The 27,557-nt window shown below is 34.8% G+C and overlaps 1 protein-coding gene across 1 annotated transcript in view; it reads right to left on the bottom strand.

The window, feature by feature from the left end:
* Positions 1-27,557, bottom strand: part of Rim2 (replication in mitochondria 2) — a 157,414-nt gene that overhangs the window by 29,602 nt on the left and 100,255 nt on the right. The window contains exons 4-5 of the mRNA XM_069840598.1: positions 19,955-20,079; positions 5,592-5,805 (exon numbers count right to left, since the gene is read on the bottom strand). Of these exons, the coding sequence (XP_069696699.1) occupies positions 5,592-5,805; positions 19,955-20,079 (339 nt within the window). The remainder of the gene's footprint in view (positions 1-5,591; positions 5,806-19,954; positions 20,080-27,557) is intronic.

Consider the following 27,557-nt stretch of genomic DNA (forward strand, 5'->3'; position numbering starts at 1 on the left):
TATCTTGGTTTCAATGGATAAAACATACATTTTTCTTCGATAAAGAACCAATTCAAACCACTACTCTTTTGAAAAAACCTACGTGAAGTAACTACGAGTAAAATAAAATAAAATAATTCCGTTAACATAGTTTTCCAGATCCCTTTTGGCATCTGTCGTTTTCTGTACCTGATACCATTTTTATAGGTTTGTAGTTTTCATAATAAGACTATAGAAAGAGGAGTTTTCTTGGCAATCTGATGTACACCCTTAGTGGAAGTGGAATATATTTTTAATTTTGCCGAACGTGAAGGAAGCAAATATCTTGTACAGCTTTGTAAAAGACTCTGAGGGAAAATATTTCTATGCAGATGGTAATAATTTGTTTTGTGAAGAGACACTGTAGAAGGCACTTAAATATTCTGAAAGTTTTTCTATCAACTGAAGAACAGAAATTCTATCAGTATCGAATTCGTCACAAGGAAATTCAGTGTTTCTTATTAGGGAGCTATGTGAAATGATTAGATCTGCAAATATTCCTTTCAATGTTGTGAATAATTAGCAATTCAAGTATACTATTAGGCTATATGTCTAGTTTTCGTTCTATTGAACTGTATATCTATTATGGTCTGCAAAGACAGATATCCGATTCTCTTAAATGTCCTACTTCTGGAATCTAGGCTATACTCTTAAATAATTTTAAACATTTACTGTAACTAACTTTCGATGTTATATTATTATTACCATCATCATTATTCATTATTATTTATTATGCAATGCGTGTTATATTTGTCATGTCTAGTACTAAGCAATATTGTGTTTTCGTTGCGATGTCTAAATGACTATAGAGGAAAGATCTCTGAGTATACCGTCATGGCTTCAGTAAGAAAGTTTAATCCTAAAGCATACGACTTTCTAATTGACAAAGAGAGAACTAGAACTGTGTGATTCTTTTCTGATTTTTAAAGTATATATACACACACACCCTGTATATATATTTTATAACTGCGCAAACTTGACCAATTTGTATCTCGTACATTCTATTTTTATGTCACCATTATTAACTTCTGACGCGTCTGTGTAATGACTTCCTGGCGCGAAATTCCAAGGTCATTCTACTCCGGCTTCACGCAATGAATTACACAGCTGAGTACTGGCAAAACTCGTTTTCTCATCGTTCCTACGCGAAATCTCTCTGCTCACAAATTATCTGGTATTCTTATGTTGTATTTAGAATTTACAGATTGTTCAAAAGCCATTTCGGCCTACTTTTATGTTTGAAGTAATGCGTTAACGTAGCACATTTTCTAGCAAATAATTTTACTTTTTATACCATAAGACTGGTGGACATTTTATATATTTAGCCGTTCTACAGTGGTAGCAGCAAAGCACCTAGCTTTCACCTCATACGCTAGATTATCTCAAATCCTCCTTGCAACTGCTCAGTAGTGGCTCGTATATGCAACACCACAAACTCATTGCTATCCTTAATGATAACAAAAGTAGTTTATGTATTAAAAACAACAGGAATTAAAAACTAAAATTTATTCAGAGTATTTTTTTAACAATGAACTCGCCAGAAAATTTTAGATATTATTCATTATCATCATGACGACCTTTTTAAGAATTCGTCTTTTCTTTCGTCTTGTGCTACTTTAATGAGGCACTTTTTAAACAATTCTTCCTCCGTAAGCGATTTTCTTTAGCAATTTCCCACGTAACTTTATATGTCTTCAATCATGTTTTGTCTCATGAATTCCTGCCCTATTGTTGTATTTGGTTTATTGTTGGCTGTATCTGATTTATTTATATCACAAAACTTGTTTTTTAGTTCTAAAAGTTGTTTAGCACGCTCAGCACCTGACAAGGTACAAAGCTTGTAAATACAGCAACTTATATTATCATTATGATGAATTTTATGTCGAAATTATTATGGAAAATTGCGTAAATATAATACATATATATTCATTTATAAGTAAAAAAGGAAAGAGCTACATGTTGTACAAAAAAGAGGATTAAATTTTAATTAAATAAAAATTGAACAGTTAACGTTTGATGTACACAGCTATGCATATAGTGCATATTTTCATAATGCTGCTGCACATTTCTTATTTTAGGAAACTACTAACAATTTTGGCACAATAGACATTTAATATTCTCCTCTTCTTGACAAGAAAGTACTGTTCTTCCCATCCCTTATAAAATAATATTTCCTTGGCTTCTTCGATTCACCTACTGCCTTTGAAAGATACATTATTTCTTATTAAGACGTTGCTGTGCTGGTAACAACATGAATGAGTACACTGAAACATGTCAACAAATCCTGCCGGTACAGGTGAATTAGAGGGTGGGGGTTGATAAGACGCGTTCTACAAGTTCTAAACGTACTATATTTGCTGACGCTGCCGTAATGGAAAAATGTTTAAGAACCTGAAGACAGTATAAGATAATAACATTTTCATATCATACCAATCATTGAATATAGAAGTTAACATTTGCGGGCATCTCCTTTCTGAATTCGCTGGTGATAATTATTCTTTTTAAGTTCTTACGTAATAGCTTCATATTTATACAGAATTGTAGCCCCACCATTTGAATTGCTTACACTTGGCCAGCAACCATTTGAGAGGAAATGATGCTATATGATGGGTTCAGAACCATAGTGGGCCAAGTGCCATTTACTAAAACCGTAGAAAACAATGGTTAAAATAAAGTTATTACCATAATTTAATGGAAACATATAGCAAGTAATATAAAGTATACACATTAAAACTAAATGATATGTCAATCTTCATTAAAATATGGTATTCAGTAACTTTTAATCTTGCTTTCTCAGTTTTTAATAAATGGTGCTTGGCCCACTATGGCTCTGAACCCTTCATATATATACTTATTTGTAACTAGCCGTACCCGTGCGCTCCGCTGCACCTGTTAGAAATAAATATAAAGTAATTACGTAATTAAAATAGGACGTTTGATCCAGGGAACATTCGTGTTTGTTAGAAGGATAAATCGTTTAATATGTTACTTAATTGAAATTGTATTTAAATAATTAAACTGCGATGATTTTGGTCCAGAGACCACTCATTTGGTGCAATGACAATTCCTTTAACATGTTTCTTATTTGTTATTACACGCAACTATAGTTTAATGAAGATTGACATATCATTTAGTTTTATTGTGTATACTTTATATTACTTGCTATATGGTTCCATTGAATTATGATAATAACTTAATTTTAACCCTTGTTTTCTACGTCTTCAGTAAATGGCGCTTGGCCCACTATGGTCCTGAAACCTTCAAATAACTTAAATAGTGATACAGCATAAACAATGATATGTAATTATATTTCTTTCTTTCGAAAATGTAAGAATTCACGATCTCCTATGTACCATTGCCATGGAATGAATAAATGTGTTTTTTCTTCCTACTCAAAAATTTTATATTTTGCACATGGGAATTACTGCAGGAACAACAACGCTACAATCTGAGGCAGCGGTGAAAACGTATTGTATTATTATTTTAAAAGTCTATCAGACCTACCAAATTTTGCATAGAATAAAACTTATCGGAAATCATTTTTAAAGAAACTTTTGTTATGTAACATTTTTCATAAAAAAAAAACAGTAATAAGCGAGATATTTCGATTTAATTCAGGCCTCGTTAAATGAAGTATTTTGAATGCCATATAGCTTAAAATCTAAATTACAACGAACTTAACTTATATAGTATTTCAATTTTCATCGAAATCCGTTCAGCCATTATCGCGTGAAAAGGTAACAAACAAACAGACAGACAGACAGATACACAAACAAAAATTTCAAAAAAGCGATTTTCGGTTTCAGGATGAATAATTATACATGTTAACACCAATTATTTTTGGAAAAGGGAAAATTACCAGAAAATTTTCGGCTACATATTTATTATTATATTATATTATATTATATTATATTATATAAGAAGTGCGTTGATAACGGATGTACTCCGATAAGAAAGTTTTTAATTTGTTGTGGGGGCTCTTGAATCTCAGAAGCAACAACCTTTACAACAGCGCAACATAATCTGCTTGGCTCATTACCCATTTTTTTTTTTTGCATTGCATTTATTGCATATATAGTCTAATTTATGTATTTTAACACGATTCAATTGAGCATAGTTAAAATTTGGATTATAAAATAATGGATTGCTAAGCTAACGTACTATTACTGCATACTAAATCAATACACTCTCCTTGTTCATTAATTCTCTGAGATTAAAATGAGTGTGTACATAAATATTATTTTAACAAATACAGAAAACGAATGTACAAAAAAGCCTATCAAATTTTCTGTGCATAGGAATAGTTTAATAGCTTTCGATTGTTGTTGCCCAAGGCCCCTTATAGACGAAGTCATTTGTTATTTCATTGCTCCGTCTTAGATGGCGTTATTTTAATTTTAAAACTCATTTATCTCATTAAATATCAGTCCTATCAAAATTTTGTAAAGAATAAAACGTATCGGAAATCATTTTTAAAGAAACTTTTGTTATGTAACATTTTTCACAAAAATCAATAATAAGCAAGATATTTCGATTTATTTAACTCAGGCCCCCTTATAACCCCCCTTTTAAATAAAGTATTTTGAATGCCATGTAGCCTAAAATCTAAGTTACAACGAACTTAATTTATATTCCAATTTTCATATAAATCGGTTCAGCCATTATCGCGTGAAAAGGTAACAAACATACAGACAGACATACAAACAAACATTTCAAAAATGCGATTTTCGGTTTCAGGGTGGTTAATTATATATGTTAGGACCAATTATTTTTGGAAAATCGAAAATTACCAGAAAAATTTCGGCTACAGATTTATTATTAGTATAGATATTAATTAATGAGTATTTTGTAGTATATGCGTCGTCACAGAAACAATGATTTAAAATTGCCGTAAAACATAGCAATCAGGTCAGGAAAGCGATTTCTGGAATGTGTGCATAAATCATGTATTTTCTATTATTAAAGAAAGGCTAGATTATAAAGAAATATACGCAATTATTTCCAAAATCTGCGATAAAGTAAAACTAATAAATTAATGATAATTCTAAACAACTATTTACTTTGAATGAAAAAAAAAAAAAAAAAGACAAGCAGAGCCCATTCAACTACTTTCACGGCAACGAATGTTTGATAATATCTTCGAAGTAAGCTCCTGCATTTTCGCTTTTCATTTTGTGTACAATATATTGCAAGTTAATACTTTATATATTATGCATGCACACAAAAGATTCTCTTCTGTACTTCCAGCTTCACAATTAAAATTGAGAAATTCCCTCTTTGATATTATGAAAGTGGTAACTGTTGTAACTCGTTAAATTCAACACAAAATTTTCATTATGGAAACTATGTTTTAGAGTTACCAGTACTGAAATAATCGATTAAAATTTAAAAAAAATCCTCGATAGTGCCATGGAACGATTACAGTCGTATTACTGTTCACAAGTATCTTATCTCACATGATCAACAAATGACCAATAAGAAACAACTTTCTTTCAAACTCAACTCGGTTTACAGGTGAAGCCTTGCAACGAGATGAAAATTCTATTGCAGTTCTATTTTCATTCTCTACTTACCATGAGGATAGGCGATGCAAGATGCAATGGTCTTCGATACCGCACCAGCCATCATGAACTCGAGGAAATCTCTAGATGACTTCGCATCTGTTGGCAGACCGGATCGATATGATATCAGCTTCGCCTTGATGGCTTCATAGATAACGAAATGGACCACTGTCTCCGAAATTCCAAAGTATGAAGCAGTAATTCCTTTGTAAAAACCCAACAGACCCTGTGAATTAAAAGTATTCAAATGAGACAAATTTAATTTTAAAACACAGATACTTCTTGAAGATATCGAAACGATCTTGTGAAGCAAAACTCGCATAATGAGACGACAAAATTGGGTGGAATTTATTAATACTCAATTTAATATATTTCACTTGTCAATATTAATTTGTTAATTTACAAGTCTCCATTCAGAAACAGAAATGGTACAAGAAGCTATTACATATTTAGATATTCTGTCGACAATAAAACAGGGTCGCCAACGATGGGAAACGTGATAATATCTGAATAAAACCCATACAAAAGAAGTAAAATTTAAGGAGTAAACTCCAACATATCATACACAGCTACAGCCCATGTGTAGACAACAATACTACGCATTGTTTCTATATATTTTAGTGTTTAATGTGATGTCATCTTTTAATTCTTTTATAGCATAAACAGGAGAGTTTACAACAATACTTATGAGGATAGTACTATTAGTTATCATTTTAGTATATTGCAAGTTTTTTTTAAAGCGTTATAATAAAAATGTCAGTTTCGAAAACTAATTAGGGCAGAAAAGTAATAGATGTACAGTAGTGGCAAAAAAAAAATCGGACCGACCCTTGTAGCTGATTTCAGAGCCTTGTTCACTCCAGAGCACGATAGACTGGTAACTAAGACTTTCGTGGTTCGAATCCTGTCTGGAAAGGAAACTTTTTTTTGTTCCTTATTCAAATTTATTCCCAATACTTTTTGATTGCAGCGATATTTTACTACTTAATTAACTTATTATTCCCAGAACATGAATTTTACCAGCAATCGAAACGTATTGGGAATAAATTTGAATAAGGAACAAAAAAAAGTTTCCTTCCCAGGCAAGATTAGAACCACGAAAGTCATAGTTACCAGTCTATCGTGCTCTGGAGTGAAGAAGGCTCTGAAATCAGCTACAAGGGTCGGTCCGGTTTTTTTTGCCACTACTGTACTTGAACTAAGCCAGTGCTTATGGAATTTGAAAATGCTGATTGCTATAACAAAAAGTAAAAGGCAGTCGACTGTAGCAGAAATTGCTAGTGCAATGCAAAGTTCTGAAGACGACGTTAAAAATAAACTGCACTATCTTTGGGACCAACGCAATAAAGAACGGTTAAAAAATAATCTTCCTGATACTTGCAAAAAGTTCTTATAACTATACCTCGGACTTTTAGGCCCTTAAAAAGTAACTTTTAGGCGCCTAAAATAGGCTCTAAATTTTTCAAAATAGGCGCTGAAAATGCTGTTTTAGGCACCTAAAACGTGTTTCTATCCACTCAAACTACAATAACTATAAAAATGCAATTAATTCGTGAGAACTATGCATTACGGTATACATTGACAAAAATAACAAAAAATTGTGATTAGAAACTTCATTTTTGTAATGTCTTAAAACATGAATAATTTTATTATTAATGAATTCATCGACCTCATTGCTCTATGGCTGCTGATACAGAAATGTTAATATTACAATTTAATTAATTAATTTACGAATGAATTTACAATTTAACACATTATTTAATTCGCACTGAGATACAAAACAACATTTTTCTCTAAATTTTCTGTTGTGACACTTTGCCTTTGTCTTTTTATTTGTTATTTATATAATTCTTTTGCTCCTATTTTTAGATTATTTTTGGCTTTGTAGGTTTGATTTGTTATTCCTTATTTTAAGTGGAAAAAAATCTACCCAATTATATCTACGTAATGGGTACATATTTAAATCTAGCAACATTTGGCATGCTGATTTCTTTACGGAGAAGTATATTCTCTCCATTCATCACATTCCTATTGTCTGCTCAGGCGCTCAACAAAACAAATTACTTTTTATTAATTTCTTCTTTCGTATAACCATATGTTTTACAGAGTCTTTGAACCAAACTCACTTCATAATATTCAAAGCTTTCTCATTCATTGCTACGCGAAAAAATTAAGAACACACATTAACAAAATATAAATAGACATTTTTAGGCTCTAAAACTTTAAAATAGGTAATAATGGGCAAAATAGGCATTTTAGAGACCATTAAACCCCTTCCAAATGTTCATATTTTATATAAAACCTAAAGATATTTATGCTCGACCATGCCGAAATGAAGTAATTATACACCTGGTAGCAGTCCTTTAATGCATGTCATTAAAGTACACCTACTCATTAAAGTACAGGTGTTCAGCCAATGACAAGACAGCTTTGTACCGTTATAAAACCTCAGCCAATGACAAGTCAGCTTTGTACCGTTATAAAACCGCAAGTATCGATTATTCTCGGATATGCAATCGAAAGAGAATTAGCGAAAAGTCACGGAGGCTGGAAATCCAATACTGTCGCAGAAGTTATGTTCTGTCACTATAATAATTAGCGTTAATTGTAAATAATATTCAAATAAATTCAATTTGTCATCTCGTTTTTCAATGTCTAATTTAATTTCAATGTTATATCAAAATTAATATTTAGTTTACTCTGTAGATTCTTATAGGCTATCAAGGTCAATGCGGACATCTGTTCCTCGGAAAAAATCAATACTTTCGCGTCTGCGCACATCTCACAATTTACGAGGTATTGCTCAAGGTCAGTTAGATACAAATAAAATGAATAATTTCAAGTTAGAAATATGGTCGAGCATAAAAAGTCGTATGAAACTCGCCTATAATGGTAATTAAGAAGCTCGTATGAAAATTATGAAACTCGCTTGCGCTCGTTTCATAAACATCCATACTCGCTTCTTAATTACTATCATTATAGGCTCGTTGCATAATGTACTATTATAGAAGAAAAACTAGGCATTTAGCCTAAAATCTGAGGTCTATCTATAACATTATTCCCCTCCCTTCATCGTAGTTCTCGAAGGAGATAATAAACTTCACAATGTGCTCTATTTTTCTTCTTTCTTTGAAACAGTACTTCCGCTTTCTGTAGTTTAACGTTTTGTTCTCCGTTTTATTTCTAACAGGTAATTGATAAGTAATCTGTAGCTTGAGTTTCATCATCTGAAACCCTAATGCGAAAATAACTACAAAATGTATTTAAGAAAAGTTGGGCAGCAAAGGTAGTGACGTGTGATCTACGTTTAACTTCGCCACTATCAGTATAACTTGTTTGCCAAGTCAGGGATGGCCAAAGGGATAACATTGTTACATTCTTTTTTTAGATGGGAAGAAGTTTCCGTAACAGCCAATGAAACGTAAATGCTTACGCAATGTTGTCGCTTGGTTTTTCTCTCCCTCCCTCCCCCCCACCCTGACATTCGCATTGACGGCAAGCACATTAACCTTAATGTGAAACGTGGTCACAAAAATAACTTCCTAAACACGGGCTTATTAAAAAAATGTAAATTAATCCATACTGCTAATGGCTCGTCGCGGTTTCGTTATTGCCATTATCAATTTATCACATTGCCTTCATCGTCACTATTCTCGTCTGAGTCTTTTTTGTTAAAATAGGCAGGCATATAGGCACTAAAAATAGTAAAAATAGGAAGTGAAATAGACATTTATTATTCATGGAAACAGACAAAAAATAGACAAATACTTAATAAACTATCCCATACGGTACTCACTTTCCTTGGTTACATGTCACAACAAATGCTTTTTTAAGTTGTCAACTGTCATAGTGAGCCGCCTGTCAGAGAGAACGTTTTTCATGGTGGAAAAAGATCTTTGTGCGAGATCGTGCGTATTTGCTTGGTTTCCGCACAAAACCAATCCGCGCAAAGTCTAAAATTCCACATTCAGTATTCCCAACCTAACACACATAACAATTTCCCTCTTCTTACCGCTTGTGACATATTGGTTTTTACTGCTTTAGGCTTTTAACATATTATTTTTAGAGACGTTCAATATAGTAATAATTATAAATTGGAAACTTACCACTGCAATTTGACCCAAATTGCACTGTTAATTATTGTTTTTAAATATTTGCAAAAATTAAGTAAACTCTACAACTCCACTAAAGTTACTGCATTCGTGATGCAAGTAACATTAAGGAAGCCGTGAAAAAATCAACAAGATTTCAGACTCATTATAGACTGGGGGAAAAAAAAAGACAGACGTATATCACGGCCTGCTGGAGTATTGTAAACACAGAAAACATTTTAAAGCAACAATGTTGAAGATAGATATTTTTGTTTTGCAAATTTGCCGTCATTGAACAGAAACCAAGATGGAGATTTCATTGCAACTAATTAGAAATTCCTCTTTCAGGTATGTAATAAACGATCTTCGCACAAAATAATGTACGATACACGAGCGGTATGTTTTCTTTCAATTCTCGAAAATTAAAAAAGCTCAACTACGTTTCGCTTTTTCAAACTTTTCCTCGAACATGAAAACTTCAACATACAGCTCTTGTAACGCATATTACTATTGTTAAAATAGGCAGGCATATAGGCACTAAAAATAGTAAAAATAGGAAGTGAAATAGGCATTTATTATTCATGGAAACAGACAAAAAATAGACAAATACTTAATAAACCATCCCATACGGTAGTCACTTTCCTTGGTTACATGTCACAACAAGATCCTTTTCTAAGTTGTCAACTATCATAGTGAACCGCCTGTTAGAGAGAAAGTTTTCAATGGTGGAAAAAGATCTTTCTATTTCTACTGAAGTGATTGGAGCAAACTTAAAACAACTTATTTCAGAAGGACTGTCTCTACTTTCTTTCAGAGATCGGGAAAAACCGACTGTGTATTATCTCAAAAAGAGGGGTGTGAGAAGGGATTAGAGATTTCGAAGTACGAGTGACTTCTGCGTGCAAGAGATAACAGTAACGGGGCCTGGAGACTTGTTTTTAATACTTACCTCATCCCTTTTCTTTCGCTGGTAAATCCCGAAGTGACCTCAGCACTGAGGGTTATACTGTTCAAACATCTTTGTTAAGTGGCATAAAAGATGGAATCGGTAAGGAGAAAAGTTTACGACTTCTTGGAAACATATGTATTGCTGGAGAATAAGATTCTCAGCAAATATTTGTGTCAGGTGAATATATATTTTTAATTTGTACAACCGTTCTTTTTTGTTTTTTTGATATAATTTATGTGCGGTTTATTTTAAATGCATTACAATTTAGAAAATGTACAATAAGACGTAAAAAAGGGCAATTAACCTTAAAATAGGCAACGGGAGCTAAAAAAGGCGAAATAAAAATTGGGCCTATCGTCCTCAAATGTGTGGAAACGTGTTTATCTTTAATAGGCCTTTCATACATACACTCAGTTTAAAAAAAGGTATTTTGCCTAACATCCGGGCTTTACTTATTATCATTTGCAACAACCCAATTAACTGGAGACCATACAAGCTCAATTGCACTATATAGGCATTGGTGGGAGGAAATTTTATGACCTTATGTCTTCTTTCCTTTGTCAGTTGGTCAAGCTCGTACATTTTAGTGTCGATTTTGAACAGCAATGCGTATTGTAAAATCTGTTTTTGTTCCATTTTCCAAAATTCCAATCACTTTTTATTGTACTGAGATTTAGTGGAGTTATTTATATTTTTAACGGCTAATAAGGGGCATTATTATTATTATTATTATTATTATTATTATTATTATTATTATTATTATTATTATTATTCTGCACCCTTCTGAATGATTTTTACATATTGCTGTTACGGAGGAACGACCTAAGTGTAACATAGAATGTTTTTCAGGTGAACAAAAAAAAAAAAAAAAATACAATCTTATATACAGAGCGGTCTATGGTATTCTCTACGGCACTCGGCGGCAAGCGGGCCCGGCGTCAGCGCTATTCATTCCCGGTGAACGGGGTCCGCTACAGTCGCTAGAATTGGCTATTAAAATTACAGTATTCATATTGTTTGTTTATTAACCTTGACTACAGAAGGTGTTGAAAATAAAGTCCCTCTGCTGCAATACATTCCTGACATCTCCGAAGGAAATTGACATTTACACGTGCAAGTTCGTCTTCTGAATTCTCCTGATTTCTCGTATAATACTGTCTTTTAACTCACGGATTGTGTACTGATTGCCTTTGTATACTTTATTTTTTAGATTTCCCCAAAATAAAAATCGCAGGCTGACAAATCGAGGGACCCAGAGAGCCATAATCCTCTACTAATAACCATGTCCTTGAATATTTCGCTTATCAAATACAATTTTTCGGCTGCTGTATGGACAGTTGCTGAATCCTGTTGAAAATAAGCACTCTAAAGGCTGATTCACAATAAACCGGGAACGAGAATCAAAATGAAAACGAGAAGCAGAGGACGTGAATATGAAAATTTTTTATTCACAATAAACCGAGAACGTAGACGACTATGCATGTCGATATGTATGTCAATAACGATATGTAAAGTCGATATTACGCATTCTGATGTTAGTTGTGTATAATTGACCAATGGCGTTCTCTCATGAGTACAAGGCAGCCAACATAAACACAGGTTAACCAACTTCGAAATTTCAACTGAAACATTTCATTAGGTACGGTACTATAAATATGCCCATGCATCTTTATTATCACAACCTATTTTAAGTCTACCATAACGTAAAATAATTAGAGAAGAAACATTTGTAATAGAACAAAAAATGAACACAACAGTAGTTATTGAATTGAAGCGTGAATATGTAGTGTGTAATACAACCAATACAGTAATAAAATATGATTCGCTTCCGATCGGTGTTCAAAGATGCAGCTATTGAAAACCACGTATTCTCCTTCATTTTCTCATCTTTATACGAGGCGAGCCGCTTATCGTAAACGTGAGGATTTTCCTCAACACTCAATATTAGAATCTCATCAAATAAAACTTGCTCCATGATGCACAGCACAGAACAAAATAATGCATAGGTTATGTCACGGTCTTCTTGCTACAAAATATACGACGACAAAATAGCTTTTAGATGGCAATAGAATGAATCTAGTGGGCTGTGATCGGAAACGTGAACGCCAAAGTTGAAACTTGGCCAACTCTCCGTTCCCGATCTCGGTCTCCGGCAAGCTTTTCGTTAATTGTGAATGCTCAAATTTAAATGTATACATTTTAACAATTTTACCGTTTTCGTTCCGATTCTCGTTTCCAGTTTATTGTGAACCAGTCTTAACACTCGATATTGGTTAACTGTTCAAAAAATGGGTTGAGTATTTGTGTTCTGTAAGTCTATCTGTCACCATTGATTGCATCGTCAAAAAAATATAAGGCCTATAATCCTATGTGCAATTATAGCGCACCATAGGCAACTTTCTCATCATGTAAAGGAGTTTTATGAATGAGATGAAGATTTTCTGTACTTCAATATCTATTGTTTTGCGTTATAACATGGCCATGTAAGTGAAACCATGCTTCATCTGTGAAAATAATTACTGTAGGATCCACAACGACATCGGCAACACTTTGTAAAACCCAGCTATAAAAATTTACACGACTCACATTATCTGTAGGCTGTAATTCATGCACTACTGTCACTCTATAGGGCTTAAATTTAAGAATTTTAGTGGCTCGAAATGCTGTGATTTTCGAAACACGCGTTTCTTGTGAGAGACGGCGAGCAGAGAGATTTTCGAGGAGAATGTTCTAACCTTTCTTCTATCTCATCGAGTTTTTCCTCAGTAAGTACACTTGGGTTTCTCTTTCCACGTTTATTCAGAAATGACCTCGTTTCTCTAAACTTTTATACGAGGTTTAATATACGGTAGTCCTATGTGAAACGGGAACACCAGGAAATTGCGTTGCAAAACGTCGTCAACAATTCTTCGTTATCAAGTAATACTCGACAAGATAAATCCTTTGTTGTAATGTTAACTTTTGTAGTGCCATATTAATCTTCAATCTTCAACTAAGACGTACATGTACATCACTACAAACGTCAAAAGAGCTCATATGTAACTGAACAGCAGCTATCAGTTGCAATGTGACCATGTGCTGTGTCCTAGAAGGCAGGGAAAAAGAGAGAAGGCAGGGACAGAGAGAGAAAGACTGTACCGTGTGACTACAGTCTAATACAGCAAAACCTTGCTAAAACGTACCCTCTATAAAAAGGAAACCTGCACAAACGGAAAATAAATTTGGGAACGGAATGATTTCCTATGTAAAATAATACTTTAAAACGGAAAACTGTTTTTAATTTTGCGATAATACTGTACGAAGCAAGACATAATTTTTTGTGTGACTATACATGCAATGACCTGGAAGACTTTCGCTGTTCATTGTCAGGCGTTGGCGGTGAAGCTTCTCTAACCATGTCACTATTCTGTGCTTATTGTCAAGGATCCTGACAGGTTACTGGCATCCTGCACCCTTACTTCTTCCAACCCTCTTTTATTTACTTTCATTTATTCTCAGTTTTGTGCTAACAAACCAATACCATGATAAAGGACAGTGCGAGTAGAATAAAACTGTGAATAATTGTAGTGTAGTGTCAATTTAGTTTCTCATTTCCGTTTATTTTTTCCGAGTTTTGTGTTAAAATGCCAATACAGTGTTAAATAACAGTGGGGATAACGTAGAACTGTGCGATTTAATAAAAGAGTCTAGATGACCAGTTTTATCATGGAAGAGGGGCTTCATAATTTTAATGGAGCAATGAAACGTCAAGGTCGTAAGATCATACTGTTTTTAGAGAATGCTACCTGCCATCCAAGGATTGATTTGTCTAACGTGAAGCTAATCTATTTTCCATCAAACACAAATTCAGTTACACAACTGATGGATCAGGACGCAATTCACACTCTGAATTGATGCAGGACGCGAAGGAAATCCTACAACGTTCCCTTCAAGAAAATTCGCGGCAATGCAGTTTAAAGGAAATGTGGGAGCCAAGAAACTAGGGCGCGGAGGGAGGGAGGGAGGGAGAGAGAGTCTGAAATTACGTAAGTTAATAATTATGAAAATAAAATTCACTTTGTATCTACTGTAGTAACTTTTATTTCAAATTATTTCTTCATTGTGTTCTTCCTACAGTGAGCATATTGCAGTAGTCTATTCAACTCTTTGTAAAACGAAAACCTGTAAAAACGGAAGAAAAAAATTCTGGAACGATCGCGTTTCGTTTTAGGGAGGTCACGAAGCTGATCTTACACAATCACGAAGCTTGAGTTGTGAGGGTGCTAGAAACAATAGACTGTGCCGGTACTATTTCGCATTGTCTGTAATGAGGCGACATTAGCGATCCTAGTGGTTAGCAACTATCTGTGGATGGATATTTACTTCATATTGAGCTTCGTGACTGTATATGCTAGACTGTGGTGTGACTGTAGCGGACTCCGTTCATCAGGAATGACAAGCTCTGAGGCCGGGATCCTTGCCGCCGAGTGCCGTACACAATCTCATAGACCGCTCTGTATATAGCCTATTATAATCGAAATAAAGCAAAATATGATACTTTTTTATTACTTTTAAATAGTACTAGTTAGATAGAGGTGTTTTTAATATTCACTCCAATTCTGCAATTGCGTCTTTGATCTTCCGGAACTGCGATATGGCAGCAGTACTTTCTTCCTGATAATCGGAGTTGATTCAGACCGAAATATCCATTTGCTTCTTTGGACGAGCATGAAACCTGTTTTCGTTGATTCTGCAGGGTAGTAAGTCCCCCAAAACGACCTGAGATTTCTCACTTAAAATGTTCGATGAACGTGGACACGCTCAATGCAGATATTGGTACTAGTTCTAAGTTTATTTTCTTTGAATTTTTTTTTACACTAAAGTACCATAATTATGCGCGCGCGCGCGCGTGTGTGTGTGTGTGTGTGTGTGTGTGTACGTGTAACCATCACGGTATGAAGCCTTGAAATTTTGGTCGCCATATGAAAGACAACTGTTCTCGTTTCGGACTCCATTTTCTATCTCGGAACGCTTTGGTTGCCAACACCTAAAATTTAATCTCTCTTCATTTGTAGATGTATTTAGAGTATCTTCTTCGCAGCGTCTAAAAATGCAAATCAGAAGGGAAATACGGAGTCATGTCAATTGGTAAACAAACAACTATCATGCGGTAAAAGCGTGGCTGTTTACAATGCTGAATTCATTATGTGGGCTGATGGCCTTACACAAAGAATCAATGAAAAACCTCTTACACACAATGACAACTACAATAGAGTTTTATTGACAATGTGCAAGTAATCATCTCTAAATATAAACACCAACAGTCAACACTGGCTTTGTGTATCTCCGTCAATTAATGCTCAAAGATTAGAAGTGTCATAGAAGAAAGACAAATATTTTAAAACACTTAAAGTTTACTGTTTATTATTTTTAAAATAGGCCCATATGTGATCTAAATTTAGTCCTAAGCGATGTATAATGTCAAAGAAGATACTAAACACAAAATCTACGATACAAGTGTTTTTTTTTTCTTCTCATCAGAGATACGACAGTATTGTGATACTGACAAAAAATGAATTTCGATGCTACCACGGAAATCTACTGTATATTTCCAGTATTCTTGGTTTCTTGCATGCTATGTGTACCGAGATTTCTACTAAACTAGATCAACGACCGGGAGTAAATGACGGTTTCTAGGTTACCAAAATCGGAGAGAATTAATATATAACATTTCCTCCGTAGGGACATAAAGTAGTATAGTCCTACCATCGGATCTGTGCCCCCGTAAGATATGCGAACTGAACATTAATTCCTTTTCAGCCTCGGCAATTCATTTCTCCCCCTGTATTCCTATTTCTCTTTTTTCCATCCCTCTCTCTTTCTCTCCCCCACTACTCACAATTTTGAGCCTTCTTGCGGGACAGTTTATTTGCACTTGCAGTCCAGTGTTGTCAACTCAACATGAATATTGTAGCACGGAGTGGTGAAAACAGTATTATTAAGCAAGTAATAGCATTTTGCATAAGTCAATCAGCGTCATTAGACCTACTTAAATTAAATTATGAATAAGTAATAATTAACCTTACATTATTAGAAGCAATATTCAAGAGACATGACACTGTTTGACGGAAGTTTGGCAACATCCCTATTCGGCAAGTTTCGTGGCCTGCTGTTTGACGTAGTGGGAGAGAAACGAGTGGAATGGGGTAAGTAGAGGCGTTAACTTTTCCAAGAACGACGACAGCGCTGAAGGGGCATAGATCCGATGGTCCCACAATATTTCTCCCTATGGGAGAGAAATATAATGTAACAATGAAACACATCATTATTATCGCATACATCAATCTTTGTTGCTATGATATTTCCTTTGCAATCTGTGCGCATGCACTCAATAACATAGCCCCAGTGAACTTAAATAGTAACGTCAGATATCAATCAATCCATCCATCCATCCATCCATCCACCCATCCATCCACAGTGTTTTGCCAAATAGCACGTCTTTCAATGCAAACCTAGCGCTCTCCAATCTTTCCTATTTTCTGCCTTCCTCTTAGTCTCCGCATATGATCCATACAGTATATCTTAATGTCGTCTATCATCTTCTTAGGCCCCGAACTCTTCTTCCGTTCATCATTTTTTCCAGTGCATTCTTCAGTAGGCAGTTTCTTCTCAGCCAGTGTTCCAACCAATTTATTTTCCTCTTCCTGATCAGTTCCAGCATTTGTTTTTTCTTCACCCACTCTTTCCAACACAGCTTCATTTCTTATTCTGCATGTTCACTACACACATTCCATTCTTCTCCACATCCACATTTCAAGTCGTCCTGAGTGGCACAGTTGGTATAGCGCCTTCTGTACCCGAGCTTGCGAGTTCGATCCCGCCTCAGGTCGATGGCATTTAAGTATGTTTAAATGCAGCAGGTTCACGTCACTAGATTTAGTGGCATACAAAAGAACTCCTGCGGGACAAAATTCCGGCACACCGGCGACGCTGATATAACCTCGACAGTTGCGAGCGTCGTTAAATAAACCATAATTTAATTTTACACATTTCAAACGCTTATAGTCGCTTCTCTGCAACAATTTACTCCCGGTCGTTAAAACAAACAGCATGTACACCACGTGATCAAAACATAAATTTTCCCTTAATGTACACGTATATCTAAATAATAAAACATTATACAGATTACTAAACATATCAACCTATTTGATTACGTATGATTCCATGAGCTAAAAACCAAGAATTTCCAGGTTTCATTTTGAAAGAAAATTAAAACAAAGATGAGACAATACGATATAATACAAAGGTTACAAATGTGATTCAATAGTTTTTTACACTTCTTAATTTGTTCAGTATCACTCTCCTTGTACTATAAATATAGAAACATATCCAAGCGTTGCAAAAATAACATATTTATGAATTTTTGAATTGTTTCTTTAAAATTACTGAACATAGCAATTTTTACAACTCATGAATCATATCTCACAAGTGCAATTTCAAGTTTTTGTAACTATGAAAATGGCAGAAAATCAAATACATTTTAATTTACGATGAAAAATAAAGAATGTAGCAAATATCCCTGACGGTTTTTAAACGCTGCTATATCTGAAACCATTGAGAGGGGGCTTGCCTTTCAGCACACGTGTTGTTTAACTAAAAAAACCATTTAGTAGTAATGGAGCGCTGGTCGGTAGAGCATTGTGCCTTTGTTGTGGGTCCATTTTTAAGATGTGCGTCTGTGGATGTAACTCAGCGTGCGTTTCGTCGGCTAGAGTTGTGTATACTCGACCTTACAGGTGTTAAGCAAGGTAACTGGAATAACGGGTGTTAAGTACGTTAGCGGGTATGTGCGGCTACAGGCTGAGGGTCGGGGAGCGGAGGGACAAGCATATACCCCCCTCCCTCTGCAGTTCTTCGACGATTGTACATATTACTAGTACCAAATGTAAATACTTCGTCCGAGTAACTACAGGTTCAGCAATCAATTCATATTCAATATAGTGGTGTGGTGACTATAAGGGATAGCAAAGAGGCTGTTCTGAAGAAGACAGAGGAAGGTGCATAAAAAAATACGTCAAGATGGTAGTCTACAGATGTTTAGTGATGTTTGGACCAAATTTTGATGAAAATTCTACATCCTCATACACCACACACGGTAGAGAAAAAAGTACTTAAAATTATTGAAAATAACCTCAAAATTGTAACACACCACTCTAGACACACCATGTAATAACTTCGAAAACTATAAATCCACCCAAACCATCACAAATATCTTCATTTCTTATATGCTACCTCGCAACCGCTGACTTTGTCCAATATTCTCACACACAATGATGACGTAGTCCAATGGTATCTCCATGGCAATGTACTTCGCGGAAAGGTGGATGTTATTTCGCTTTCTTTGTTATGATCCAGAGTAAATATCTTTCTTTGATATGGTCGACGGTAAATCTATTTACCTTTCTATCAAAAAGCGTATAGGCCTATGCAAGACATACCAAAGCCTCAACAAACCAAACCTAACCTGTCAATGATCCTCAACCTTACGAAAACTGACATATTTGTCTTTTCAGATATTGGCAGTAGCACTGCGATACGCATCCCAAGAATCCTCTGCAGGATATAGTCAGAACGGATAATGTTCTGTGAAATGTTTCTTGAGCGGAATTATCGAAATATGGTATATGGAACGTGTTATACTTTTTTATATCTACGATCAGTTCAAAAGGGAAACAACTCGAAATTTAAAGTTTTGAGAAAACTGCATTTTGAAGCTCCATGTTGCTGTGAAAAATCCAATTAACACACACAAATTTGAAATTTATAGTACATTCAAAACATTATTAGCAGAATTTGAAGCAATTTCAATGATCCTTGAATTTTTCAGAGCAACATGAAGTTTAAAATGAAAGTTTATCAAAACTATAAATTCTGAATTGTTTTCCTTCTGAACTGGGCTGATTTATTCGCTGATTTTTAAGGTCGTTTCCATAGTCACTTTACATAGAAATATTATTTTAATGCCTTATATTCTACATATTTTTAACCTAAAGTCCGTTTATTTTTTAACAATAGCGCAGTAATATTTTTTTTTCTTTTGAAATTGCTTGCTGACATATCTTGTTAGTCGCCGTAAATAGCGAGACTGCATCAGTCGCAGCGAGGGAATTTTACTCGGTTCGAGTGCAGAATATTCGGTCGACCTGTATCATAAGTAACTATTGTATTTCATCTGTTTTATACGCTCCATCGTTATAAAAATTGGATATGAGAAGAAAAGCATACTGATAGACAGATGATCACAAGTTGACCATATTATAATAACTAATTAGGCCTATAAAGATTTAAATACGTACTTTTGTCCTATAAATACTCTTGATACACTGAGCTGCCGTCATCCTGTGACCATTTCTAGCGTAATCCAGCTGAAGTCTTGTCTTCACAAACCATATAGGATTTGTAGCAGTACAAGCTACGAAACCTGTAAAAAAAAAAAAAAAAAAGAAGATATCGTTATATGTATAAATCTTTTCCAAATACAGCTGCGACAAGAAAATTATGTATCCCGTATTACAGTGTTTCTCAACCTTTTTGATGATAAGGCCCCCATTTTCTTCACATTACTTTAGTGCAGGGCCCCGGCTGAGTCCTGAAGAGAATTTATAGAATATAACAGCACAATGTGAAATTTGGTACTGGTATCAATTTAAAATGAACAGATTTAATTACTTTCTTTATTTAACGTAAACTAGTAGAATGTTTAAATTTTCATAGAAACTTTCAATTTGTTATTATTATTATTATTATTATTATTATTATTATTATTATTATTATTATTATTATTATTATACATTTTGCTGATAGTATTCGGTGTTAATTACTGGAACTAGAGCTGACGGTTCAAACTGGAAATTCTTAAACATTTGTTCAAAATGATGTGAAAAGTATTTTAGTGCAGATAAGAGGATTTAGAATTTAGATAAAACTTCTATATTTTGGTGAATTAATATGGGAAGCAGCATAAATGCTAAATGAATATATTTTAAAATGCGTAAGAAATACCTGCTTTAAAAATCCAGAAAACGGATTGTATCTTATGTTAATATATGGCATATTAGAACTACTTAATAAGACGGTTTTAAAACTACAATCCGTTAACATTTCTAATACAGAAGAATTACTCTGAATTAAAGAAAATAACGTACTTTTGCATCATTTTCAGCAAAACTTTAAACATCAAAAGAAAGCAATATCAAAAGCAAATTAAGTAGTCTATTCTACTCGTATGAAAACGTTGTCAAGTTTTATAACAACAGTATCCAGTATTTGAATAAATTGATTTAGGGTAGTTTTGACAAGGCAGTCAAATTTCTATGACAACATTCATTAGGCGAAATATTTTTGTCTGATTTAGAAGAAAATTTAGAGGTTGTTAATGCAATAAGACTCCATAAATCTTGATGACATGTTTGGTGGACGCACATATACTACTATTTATTTTATTTTTTTATTTAAATTTAAATATACAGAATAAAGAATATAATTACAAAACAAACAAGAGAAATAGAAATAAAATAATACAAGCAATATAAAAAGAAGATGAATAAAAATGACAAAGCTAAAGCAAGATTAAGATGCAAACTCACAGTGCACGATATAGGCTACTTACTATCCAAAAAAAAAAAGACTCACATTTAATATTTTTAAGAAACTCGAGCAGCTGGGATTTAAAATAAATACAAAGAAATCTAAATTTATGTCAGTCACCAAAAGACAAAATGATCAAGTGAAGGAAGTTAAAATGGGAACATATAAGTTTGAAAAAGTAAAAGAATTTTCATATCTCGGATCAATATTGACAGCAAATAATGACCTAAGGAATGAGGTACAAAAAAGAATAAATCTGGCTAACAGGGCATATTATTCACTTTTACCAATTGTTAAAAATAAAATAATATCTAGAGAAATCAAAATCAAGATTTACAAAACCCTAATAAGACCCATTATAACATATGGTACAGAAACATGGGTTCTGAATAAAAATACATGCAAACAACTAGCAGTATTTGAGAGGAAAGTCTTAAGAAGGATATTCGGAGCAATTGAAACAGTGGATGGATGGAGAGCCAGATATAATAATGAGATATACGAACTGTACAAGGAATCGGATTTGGAGGCGCACATAAGATGTCAAAGACTGAGATGGTTGGGACACGTCACAAGGATGGAAACAACAAGGAAAGTGAAGATTGTCTTCAATAACAACCCAGATGGAACCAGATTAAGAGGAAGACCGAGAACAAGATGGTGGAACTGTGTACGAGTGGATGTGAATAGATTAGGAATAAGGAATTGGAGGGAGTTGGCGATGGATAGAGAAGGATGGAAGAGAGCCATAGAGGAGGTTAAGGCCCACCTGGGCTGTAATACCAAATAAGAAGAAGAAGAAGAAACTCGAGCATGCGTGCTCGCGTGACCCACGCACGCACACATACACACAAGTACTCTCAGAAATATACCTACAGACACTCATTCGCTATCAGTTTCACAGAATGTCAGCAATTTGACTCCTGGAGTTTGCAGCTAGTGTATTAATTACTCTGCACAATGAACATCATCATCATCATCATCATCATCATCATCATCATCATCAGCAGCAGCAGCAGCAGCCTTCAAGTGTTAGACCCCAGTGGATGTTACGGTCTCTTGCCAGCGTTTCTTATGTCTTCCTAAATTTCTTCGACCTCTTGGGACATATGACAAAATCTGTCTGGGCCATCTAGAGCGATCCATCCTCTTGACATGTGTCTGCCACTGAAGCCTGGTATTGCTGCAGATAATGGACAATAGAGTCAATTTTTAATTCCTTCAGAATATCTACGTTCCGATGATGGTCGAGAAGAGAGTATCCAGCAGTTTTTCGCATGAATCTCATTTCGGCAGTTGTTAGTCGTCTTTCGTCGCATTTTCTTAGTGTCCATGCTTCACTGCCATAAGCCAGAACTGGTCGTGCGAGAGTTCTGTAGATTTTCAGCCTTGTATCTCTTTGTACTTGGGAAGGTTTGAATACACTGTTGATGGTTCCAGCAATTTTTAGAAATTTTGAGATTTTGTTGTCTATATCATCATCAGTGATGTATGATAGATTATAACCTAAATAATTGAATGAATTCACACGTTCTATTAATGTGCCATTTATAATGATTTTGGATGGAACTGGATCTTTTCCTAAAAAGCCATGTTTTTGGTTTTTTTCGGTTGATATTTCCATATTAAATTTTGAAGCAGTTATTTGTAAGTTGTGGACGGCTTGTTGCAGTTCATCTTCTGATGTTGCAATGATAACTTGATCGTCAGCAAACAGCAATGAACCTAACAAAATGAAATATTTTTATTCAAGCACAATGGATCATTTGCAGAAGTGCAACATTGTTCGTTGAGAGATGAGACAATATTAAATATTAATATTTTTAACAGTCTCACGAATACGCGCATGAACATAATATTTTACATACAGCAGTATTTCTCTGTGTTATAAGCCCCGTATTCTCCCTAAACGTTTCGAACAATTCCTCAAATATAGAAGCAAAATATTCATGTTCTTGTAGAAACTATCGCACTATTCTGCGACTGTATTATACTGTATTTAAAACCGTGCAATTTGCATGTGGAAATTTGGTTCTCATATTATGAGTAGGCCTACTAACGGAGCCAACTGTTCAAATCGTTGCATAGTGTGGCATCTTCATTAGTCCCACACATCTTTGAAATATGGAATACATAAACCATCATCACATTTAATACCATATTTTATTCAAGCTTGTGTCGTAGATGAAAATTCCTGCAATATCTTGTCGAAAACATTAAGGCACGAAACAAAGGAAATTTAAATGAAAAGAGTTTACTTTAGTTTGTGAATGAACGCTTCACATTACTTGGTAACAATTAAGTCTTAAGGTGAAGATACAATCTTAAGCTTAAACACGAATGTTCTCCTGTTAATTATAATTATGTTCTGCATTGTCTTTGAAACACCTTGACTTTGTGCTCACCTTACGTTACGGGAGTCTGCGCAATGGCAGAAAGTCCAAACCTTGGCAAAAGAAAGAAAGAACAGACGCAAATAAACATTACAGATCAGTAAAGCTGTATTCAATCTGCATTCTTGAAAGAATGCAGTATACTGCAGTTGAGGCATCAAAGTAAAGATGCAAAACTTCTACGATTATTATCCTATCGTTTATGAAGTGTTACTTTGCATGTTAATGATCAGTTTGAGTAAGTGCTAAGATCATAGAACGATGTTATGAACAGCAATGACGCAAATGATCTCCTTCAAACATCCCCTCCTCATAATCAAGACTGGAATGACCCCTGCGTGAACTGTAGGTCCAATATTAACCGGTTTTCTGATCTAGAACTGCCACATATTATCTGTTTATAAAACACACATAAAAATACTGGAATATATTTATGCTATTTGTCTCTTGATAACCATATGGGAACTTTATCAACAAGAAAGTCTTGCCAAGTCACGCATAATGTATATTATCTTGTGATAAGCAAAATCAGATGTACTTTCATATTTAAATTATTAGAAAGACTGTGTGCATAACGTCTCACATTTCTGTTCAGATATGTCATAACGAGAACTCACACCACGAAAGCACTAAAATTTTCTCTTTACAATATGTAGACTTTCATTCACTTTTGTTTGGATTTCATCCAAGCCCATCATAATGGCATGGTCCGTCTGCATCATTTTACATAAGAAGATAAATGTAGAAATGGTGAAATTATGACAGAAAAAACTGAGTACTTACTAGTTGGTCCATATGCTAACTGATCAAAATGCATAATTAATATTAGAATCTGCAGTATTTAATCATAAGATAAAATTACCGACAGTACACTTATGTAGTGAAAATACATAATTTGATTACGCATTACCATCCACACCTGTGGAGTAACGGTTAGCGCGTCTGGCCGCGAAACCAGGTGGCCCGGGTTCGATTCCCGATGGGGGCAAGTTACCTGGTTGAGGTTTTTCCGGGGTTTTCCCTTAACCCAACATGAGCAAATACTGGGTAACTATTGGGTAACTATCGGTGCTGAACCCCAGACTCATTTCACCGGCTTTATCACCTTCGTCTCATTCAGACTCTAAATAACCTAAGATGTTGATAAAGCGTCGTTAAATAATGTACTAAAAATTACTCATTATCGGTACTAGGCGGTACATAAACTACCGTGTGACACAAAAGTTACTTGGCAAATGGGGAAAACAATATTTTGAAATGTCAAATGTTGACACAACAAATTATTTTCTTTGGAACAAAATCTCTTAGCATTCTACTATGCAACACCGTACAGCACAACATTATTAATTAAGTTCTTAGACTGTACTACTCTCAGGTAAACATGAATAGGTTTCCACGTAAAAATTATTCTTATCAGTGCAGTTGCACAGTACACTACTGTAAATGTTCTGTTCACAGTGTGATACATTTACTTAAAGATTATGTGCCTCACTCGACCCTGACATTTCTCTGTCAGTGCCTCACTCGATCCTGACATTTCTCTGTCAATCTTTTAAAAGTGTTGCTTGTGAAATCTTTGATAACATGCGTGATCCTTTGTTTGAATTCATCAGTAGAAGCATGCTCCGTCTGAAAAACATGTTGTTCCACATATCTGGCGACTGTGGAGGTCATAACTGAACTCCAAAATGTCCAATCCAGTATACACTGAACATGTCAATGTATCACGAACTGTCATAGCTGTGCTGTGGCTCCATCTATCTGAAACCATATTCTCATCCGTTTATTCAGTGGTAAATCATATAGGAAGTGCATTGCACTGCCGTCCAAAAATTCGCCAAATGTGTACTGGTTCACATTTCCGTAAGATAATAATGGTCCCACAATCATATCGCCTTTTATTCCACACCACCACACCACTGTTTTTTTTTTTTTTTTTTTTTTTTAACATTTGGGTTACTGAATTCACTGAATTGAGTTCTCTTTGGGATCAATATCACGCATTTTGTGTACGAGCATACCGATCCAGAAAGAATGGGCATTCCGTGGATAATCGTCTTGCATTGTGTGTAGCCTACATGCTGCAGTTTGTAGGGGTAGAAACGTGCCGATTTCAGTATTCTGCGAACATGTATAGTGTTCTGCCAAATGGCAGGTCTTTCACAGCAAACCCAGTATTCTCCAATATTTCCTATTTCCTGTCTTCCTCTTAGTCTCCGCATATGACCCATATACCTTAATGTCGTCTACAATGGTACTTCTGCCCCTAACTCTCTCCCGTTCCTTCCAGTGCATCTTTCAGGGCAGTTTGTTCTCAGCCAGTGACCCAATCAATTTCTTTTTTCCTTCCTGATCAATTTCAGCATCATTCTTTTTTCACCCACTCTCTCCAACAGAGCTTCATTTCTTATTCTGTCTGTCCATTTCACACGCTCCATTCTTCTCCATATTTACATTCTGCGAGCATATTCTTTACTAATATCACTCTCTGGAGTCACATACCGCACTGATCTTTTAGGGCTGACCGACATCTTTTTTGCAATCGCATCCATTGAATGTTGTTCGTCGATAGCCGATTTAGAACGACCACTTAGTTTCATGTCGAGCACACTAAACGATGTTTTAAATGCGTGTATTAAACTGTCTATGCATTGGTGTGATGGTTTTGGAATGTCTGAATGACGACGATGAAACTTGTCTGCAGCTTCCCTTGTTGTTCCGTTAACAGTCTCCACAGAGCAGTAGGCCTACTTGCTCCACTAGCTGTTCAGGAGTCAACGTGATCTCTTCAACTCTCATCATTCATCAATATCAATTACAACCCAAAATAATAATGAACTTTCCTTCAACTCTCAATAACCCCAAATAAACGAAAAAAAAAAAGAACTAACTCTGATAGTGTTGTTTACCAGGGACTACTTCACGAGTAAATCACAAAACAAAAATAAATAAATATAAAAGAAATATAGCGAATAAATCACAAATCATAAAATAAATATAGCAGTCATTTCCAAATAGAATAATAGTCGCCGGTAATGTGCGCCTGGGTCAGGCGAGTCCATTTAGTAACGCCAAGGGATGTTTGGGTTATTGCCTTCAAAGTGATCGGATGTCATGCGTGCGGTAGAGCGGTATGTTTCTAGTACAGTTAAGCTGTACTGTATTTCTTTACTGACCGCTCGCCCTTACCTCTACTCCGGAACTCTCCCCACTACTCCTATTACTTCTCCTCTTTCGCATCGTCGAGCTGTCAGGACTAAATAATCGGTCTGTACGTTTAAATTGTATTGTTGTGTTATTCGTTTAGATATGAAAGCTTAGAAAAAAGCTGTTTATACACAAGAAGGCTATATACTTCAGTCAAGGCCGTAAAAATATAATTATGTACAAATTGAATTATTCATAAACTATATTTGTGCGAGATCGTGCGTATTTGCTTGGTTTCCGCACAAAACCAATCCACGGTAAGTCTAAAATTCCACATTCCGTATTCCCAACCTAACACACATAACAATTTCCCTCTTCTTACCGCTCAAGTGACATATTGGTTTTTACTGCTTTAGGCTTTTAACATATTATTTTTAGAGACGTTCAATATAGTAATAATTATAAATTGGAAACTTACCACTGCAATTTCACCTAAATTGCACTGTTAATTATTGTTTTTAAATATTTGCAAAAATTAAGTAAACTCTACAACTCCACTAAAGTTACTGCATTCGTGATGTAAGTAACATTGAGGAAGCCGTGAAAAAATCAACAAATCAACTTGCCGATGTTATTACTGCAATATGTTACATAAATAATATTGTTAAAATATCAAAATGAAAAATAAATCATTACATAACCTTACCGTTTGTTTTAAGTTCGCATTTATAGACTGGGGGGGGGGGAGACACACGTATATCACGGCCTGCTG

Source organism: Periplaneta americana, chromosome 11 (assembly GCF_040183065.1).
Source record: "Periplaneta americana isolate PAMFEO1 chromosome 11, P.americana_PAMFEO1_priV1, whole genome shotgun sequence".
Classification (NCBI taxonomy): Eukaryota; Metazoa; Arthropoda; class Insecta; order Blattodea; family Blattidae; genus Periplaneta; species Periplaneta americana.